Source organism: Mastomys coucha, unplaced genomic scaffold (assembly GCF_008632895.1).
Source record: "Mastomys coucha isolate ucsf_1 unplaced genomic scaffold, UCSF_Mcou_1 pScaffold13, whole genome shotgun sequence".
In the NCBI taxonomy this organism is placed as follows: Eukaryota; Metazoa; Chordata; class Mammalia; order Rodentia; family Muridae; genus Mastomys; species Mastomys coucha.
In genome coordinates, this window is record NW_022196895.1 from 59490197 (window position 1) to 59497334 (window position 7138).

At 35.3% G+C, this 7138-nt stretch overlaps 1 protein-coding gene across 2 annotated transcripts in view; it reads right to left on the reverse strand.

The window, feature by feature from the left end:
* Positions 1-801: 801 nt before the first annotated feature.
* Positions 802-7138, reverse strand: part of Txnl1 (thioredoxin like 1) — a 28646-nt gene continuing 22309 nt past the window's right edge. Inside the window, exon 8 of one of the 2 annotated variants that reach the window (XM_031365859.1) lies at positions 802-2422. In XM_031365859.1, coding sequence (XP_031221719.1) covers positions 2393-2422 — 30 coding nt within the window. In that variant the 3' untranslated portion in view covers positions 802-2392. Of the gene's footprint in view, positions 2423-2979; positions 4631-7138 lie in introns of those variants that run through there. The other variant, XM_031365860.1, reaches the window with a different exon arrangement.

Below are 7138 nucleotides of genomic sequence, written 5' to 3' on the forward strand. Positions count from 1 at the left end.
ACATCGTGGTCCCAAGACTCTCAATTTAATACTAACGACAGCCATAAGTAATGCTGTTATTAAATGTACACTAATAGCAAAAAACTATGAACACTACAAAAAATGTCTTACACATCTTTAATCATTTAGAGAATCATGGTTGGCAGAAGGCTAAGTGACTACCTCCATCCAATACATCCATGTACCAAGAGGGGGCAGTTTGGTACTTGGCAGCAGATAGCCAAAGTACATTTATAAAGGACCAATAGGAACATAATTGAGTGAAGTAACAGCGCTAGTCTTCCTATGGCAATCAATATTTTGCTTCTGCTGACAGAGCACTTAGCTGTATGTCTCAACTAGGCAGCTTGATGTGAAATACGAGAGCTGCATAGATTCTTGGTTTTTGCTATGGCTGACAAAATATTAGTTTTCTAGAAAACATTAATGGATGGCTAATGATAAAACAGCCACAGCTACATATTCTTCATGTTCTTTTCAGGAAAACTGTTACATGTAAATCTACTTACTTATAAATATATATTTATATATTAATTATTTTAGTTTAACAGAAAAATAGCATTTTTAGCTATTTTTTACATCTCAATTATGCATATTTGGGTTTTTTGTAATAAAACTTGTGACACATGTAAGCTTTGCACTAGCATTCTTCACTATTTACAACTCGAAAGATGGAATGTTTGTATGTTGCAACAGAAGTCATATGAACAACAAAAAATCTGATGTCTGATCCTTTGCAACTGTGAAACTACTTTTACTTGGCTTTTAAAGAAGTCAAATAGGATGACACCATTTACACCCAAGATGAGGCACTTTAATGATTACCCCAAAAAGGGTAAGTATAAACTACAACTTTTCATGTTAATCTTATTCTCCATTTCAGGTGTGATGAACAACTTCAGGATGGTTTACAAGTATTATAAACTTTTACTTTTTTGTCTTCCTTTCGTTTTAAGTCAACAAACTGAAATACATAAAGACATCATCACAGACCAGTTACTGTGCTCACATACAAATGAACCGAACATTACTTAATGACACAAGGACTATTTCAACACTACTTCAACAACGACCATGGTTTTTTCATAATTATGTATAAATACATTAGTATCCACGGGCAAATCTCTGCACTATTTCTAGGTAAGAACATCCTCAAATGTATTAACTAAATTACAAGTTAGAGTCTCACATATGCTTTTAAAATAATGAGTTACAAGATAAATGTACGGGGATGGAGCCGCAGTCTTGTAGAGGCCTGGGGTCAGTTCCCATCACCCACATGGCAGCTCCCACCCAGCTGTCACTCCTTTTCTGGGGGTTCTGAGGCTCTTCCTGCCTCCATTGGGCACCACACTCAGATGAATATACACTCCCATGGAAGCCAAACACATACACAAAGGACAAAATAAAGTATTTAAACATAAAATTTGCCAATATTAAGTGTTAAAAAAGCATATAAGAACAAATGTTTTGCTTAACTAGTCTTCTGTGAAAGAGCTTCCAAACAAACAGTTGGGACAACTCATTTTAAGCCTTAAATCATGTTCTCTGTCTATATAGAGTGAATGTTTTGGTGAATGTAGATAATAAATTAGACTAGATTTTAATTTTAATTTTCCATAAATTCATTGTACTATAATTTTCCAATTTTTCTGAATTCAGTATCAACACCTGTATTATGAGAGGAAATAGTGGGCTCTAACTTTTAGGATTGTACAGAAGTTAATTCTTGGCATGAGACCAGGTTTAGTGGTATCTGCCTATAATCCCACTATTTGGGAGGCAGACACACACAAGGATATCAATGGTGAAGCTAACCTAAAAACAAAACATTTGTAAATCTGTTAACTACCAGTGATAGGTAAGCGTCTTGGGTGTTCATAATTTGAGTAAATTTTATAAAGCCTAGGTACCCAAATGTCTTTTGATAAAATAAGTCAGAATGTACTTGAACTTGTTTAACCATTCCAAATCCATGCATCAAAACATCCCATATACGTGGACATTCAAATCCTTATCGAACACTCCACGTGTATAGACAGTACTCATAACTCCTGCAGTGTTTTGCTCCTCTAGAGACAGACTAGCTTCTAGTCAATGTGATACTAGACACAACTCTTCTAAAACAAAAAGTTAGCCAATTTTCAAATAAAAAGAGAGAGGATGCATTTATATAGAATGACAAAAATGTAAGCCTGGCAAAAGTAATGACGTTTATTTACAAGTGCATGTATCAAGATTACAATAGAAACACTAGTGATACCATCTGAACAAAAGCGATGATTTATTGGTACTGGCAACAAATAGAAGATTAACAGTTTCCGAAGAGAATCAAGCAATTATCCAGGAGCTGCAAATCTGACTGCAGTAAGTCTTCCAGTGTCTTTGTACCCTAATGGCTTTCCCCTTTTTTGCCAACTACCTAGAAAAACAAAAATAAAAAAAAAATTATGTATAACTTAATGATTCAGAAATATGTTTAAAAAGACTAACATAATGATTTCAAGACTTTAGTCCTTTTGTCCTGGTATTAATTTTTAACCTTGAGTCTTTTCTGCATGCAATGTGGTTTTATTGTGACAGCAAACTGTAACATCCCCTCCCCCTAAACACAAGGAATTAAACACATGCAAGCTACTTTTGGTTTCCCATTCTGTCTTAAGAAGAAATTTAATTTTTCCAAGCCAGGTTGATAGTTTAGAGATATTAATTAAAAAAAAAAAAAAGATGATTCTATATGAGTAAACCATTCTTAGTGTACTAGTTTTAGGCAATTAGAAATCTAATGTCAATTACAAGATAACCTGTATTTAAAACAATGCAACTAAATTCATGTCTTCTAGACATTTCCTTCAATATGAAAACAGACCAAGAATGATGAGTTCTTTTCTGGCTTTTAAAAAAAAACTGGTTGCTAAAAATGGTCTACGAGAAATGTAAAAAAATAAATCTTGCAGCTAAGTGATTTAAAAAAAAAAAATCTAGTCCTAAAGGTCTATAAAAATACCTTAGTTCCTATGTCACATGTCACAGCAAAAGAAAAAAAAGAAAGACAGACCTGATGTCTACCAATAAATCATGAAACCAGGTCCTCTGTTGGTTCTCTGTTATAGAGCAATTTATCTAAGCAGAGTTTGTCATTAGATAATATATTCTCACAGCATAAGTGTCTCAAAAGAAATCCCCCTTATACTGAACCTCTTGTCTGTTCGTAGTAAGTTTCTTATTTTAAAGTGATTCTGTTCTTAACAGTAGTGTCCACAGGTCACTAATACATAAGTGTAGTAGAAAATAGCTAGCTGGTCAATGCCATTCATGAGAATAGACTTAAAAACACCTTCCACTGAGAATTATTAACCACAAAAAGATGTTTCTGAGTTTTTGTGTAGTTTTTCACTTGACCCAGGGACAACTTTTAAAGAAATTCCTCTTTGGTCCATGCAAACTATAGTAGAATAGCTCAGAAGTCAAAAGGACAATAGCATCAGAAAACAGAAGGGTGGACAAGAGTAAGAAAAACGAAGCTTTAAAATACATCAGAATGCAGGGGAGAAGGGACTGCCTATGCCACGAATGAATTTTAGATGACACACTATACAAAATTACTAATAACTGTATTACTTATGAAATGCAAAACATGGAGCTATTAGATTAAGCAAAAGAAAACAATTAATAGTAAAACAAAATTTTAGAGGATGTGATACAGTAGGAGATGCAAGTCTGCATACTGTTTCACAGGTTGATAACTCTCAACTTGCCAATATGTATTCTCTGTAAAAAAAGAAGAAATTCAGCATTCCATGCGGACTCTTACCCCAAACATAAAGCTCTTTCATTCTGTCTTAATTCTTTATATTACACCCCAGACAAACCAAAGTGTAGGTACATCGAAATTAGATGTTAGAAGCTTTCGCTCAGTAAAGAATCCATTGATCTTCTGTATTAGTGTTTTAACCCAGCCCGCTGTTTAGTCCACATGTCCTTCAACTGGCCTTGAGTTCAGAGTGAGAGGATACACCACAAAACGATTGAGGATATTGTTCCAATGTGAAAACTCACAACTTGCAACTAAAACCTAAGACGTATGTAACACTAACTCTAGTTTAAAAAGAGCAAACGCCAAAAAAGAAAGAGAAACAAAAAAGAAAAAAAAACACTTTCCAAAACAATTCTCCTGTTCCTAAAATATAAAACTTTAAAATGGATAAAAATATTACTCAACTAATTAAATTTAAAAGCATTGTAACATTTAAGTTTTACTTCAAAATTGTTTCTCAAAAAATTGAACAAAACAGCAGGTTAAAAAACAAAAACAAAACTGCCTTGTGAGCAACACAGTGTGGTAAGAAAATTAAGGCATCTAATTGCAAGCAAAATAAAGGGCCAACTGAGTCATGAGTGGGGTGGATCTGAAGGAAGAGATGGTTGAGGCAATCTAGGTAACAAGAAGCTGATCCGGCTGCTGAAGCTGAAGAGATCTTGGAGCGACAACTGAGAACTGGGGAGAGTGAGAGCAGTGGGTGACAGATGAGCAATGAAGCAAAGGGGGGACAGTGAGACAGAGTTTATCTGTTTGTTACTTCATTAAAAAAATCTTCTGCTTTTAGTTCACTGAGTTGTATTAAAAAAGCTGAAAAATAAACAAATAGAAGTGTTATAAAAATAGCGGATGTGGTAAAAGGCCAGTTTAGAAAAGTCTATTTTTATAAAAAGTGATAAAATGTGGTCTACTTTTCACATGCGCCTTGTTCCCTAAGAAGCAAAAGCCCCAATGTTCTCACTTTTGCACACTTGCATTTTAATATAAAGCAATCTACGTAGATGGCCTATTTTAGCAAAGAAAATAATTACTCTTATTTAAAACTGCAAGCTTTTCATGCTAACACCACAAAGAATGCATTTACAGCAAATAGCCAAAGTATGCATGACACCTTCGAGGGCCAAAATAGACAAATAGAAGGTGCGTTCTACTCTAGCAGACCTAAGTGAATTCATAGAGCTATGACAACATGCAGAGCCTTCTAAGGTAACTAGCCACAACCAGGATTTATCAATATCACCTTCTCTTCTGTCAACTTAAGTGACATAAGGGGGGAGGTCAGTGACATGCTGAAAACTAAAATCATCTACAAATAATGCACACAACACAAGAACGTACACTGAAAATACTTAAAACTTACTACTTCATGATCCATTAAACCGTTTGATGTAGCTCTCTCCACTACAGCAGTTATCAAATCTATCTTCGCTTAGTATAGGATATACACCAAATATATTTTGAAAATTCAAAAATTACAACATAGATCCTTTCAGTATCAGATCAACCACACTGTAAAGGAAGGTAAGTGCAGTCTTCCTTGTCATCGAATGACTTCTACACCTTTGTATTTTCATGCCTGTGAACCCTTAAAATTAATGACTGCAAACAGAATAAATCTCATTCGGAAGCAATCACAAAAGCAAAGTAATATTAATATTTTTAATGTACCTAAGGAAAGCATTCAACCAATTAAAACTTCAATTTTGAAATGAAAGGGTTCTGAGCCCTGTTTTTAAATCCTTCTTCTAGCAGCTCTCAGGCTACCGCTAAGGACTGTACCACTGCTCTCTGAGAAGTCTGCGAAATCAAAACTACCTTTACAATAATACTACAGTTATTTTTTTTTTTTTAGATTCTCATTCTCTTTAAATACAGCACAAGTGGCCCATGCTATAACAGGCTGCGTACAGAAACCAATACTATCATGAGAACTCTATTAGGCTAGTGAGTGATTAATAAAAATATAAAGCAATGTTATACTTATTAAAGTGGCTTTTCTATTGAAAAAGGTAGGCTATTTAGGACTTTGTAAATTTTATTTTATGTGCATAAGCATTTTGCCTACATGTCTATGTGTGGATGATGAGTGTGCCTGGTGTCCACAGAGATCAGAAGAGTCCCAACTGCTGTGAGCCACCAAAGCCAACCAAGGTTCTCTGTGGGAACAAGTGTATTTAACCACTAGAACCCGAAGAATGTGCTTTTTATTAAAAATATTACTGTTAATGTATAATACATTTACTAATTTTAGGGTTTTTTTAATTTCCAGTTTAATCCTTTCTTGTTAAGGCCTCACACTTGCAGCAATCACCCTACCTCAACCAAATCTGCAGGTAATGGATAGACCTAGAAAAGAGTAACCCAGATCTAGAAAGGCAAATGCTAGGCTGCATGTTCTCTCTCATCTGTGGTTTCCTAGACTAATCTTCAGTTGTAAATATACAACATGGAGTAACCACAGACTTGAGAAAAGTATAAAGGGACTGTGGGGCAGGAGGTGGGGTCCAAACGGGGAAACAGCAGGACACAGGTGATAGAAATGGGAGTGGGTGGATCCAAAGGGGGAGGAGGGAGATCAATACAGAAGGAAGAGGGACAAATAACACCACGGTGGTTTGATAAAGTCTCAAGAAACTATATCTTATACTTGCCTAATATTATACACCTAGGCAAAGACCTAGGGGTAACTTTTGACTTCTGGGAAAAAAAAACTTGTCCTCTCCCAGAGATATGCCTCTTAAGTGGCTTCTGATGCAGTCAGGTTTGAAACCATGTACACAAAAAGAAAGAAAGCAAATAACAACAACAACAACAAAAAATGGATTCAAGAGGTTGTAAAAAAAAACACAACACAATATATGAGTATGTACTAAATACAACCAAAGAAAAGGGGGCTAACAACTTGAGATAGAGGGTGTGTAGTTGCCAACAACTACTTAAAAATGGGAAGGGCCGAAGGTAGGCAAGGGGGAAAAGTGATGTAATTCTATTTCAATTAAACATTAAAACAAGGGTTAGAGAGATGGCTCAGCAGTTAAGAACACTGACTGCTCTTCCAAAGGTCCTGAATTCAAATCCCAGCAACCACATGGTGGCTCACAACCATCTGTAATGAGATCTGACGCCCTCTTCTAGTGTGTCTGAAGACTGCTACAGAGTACTTGCACATAATAATAAATAAATCTTTGGGCTGGAGTGAGAGGGGCAGGAGCAAGCAGAGGTCCTGAGTTCAATTCCCAGCAATTACATGATGGTTCACAACCATCTATACAACTACAGTGTACTCGTAGACATAAAATAAATAAATCTCTTAAAAAA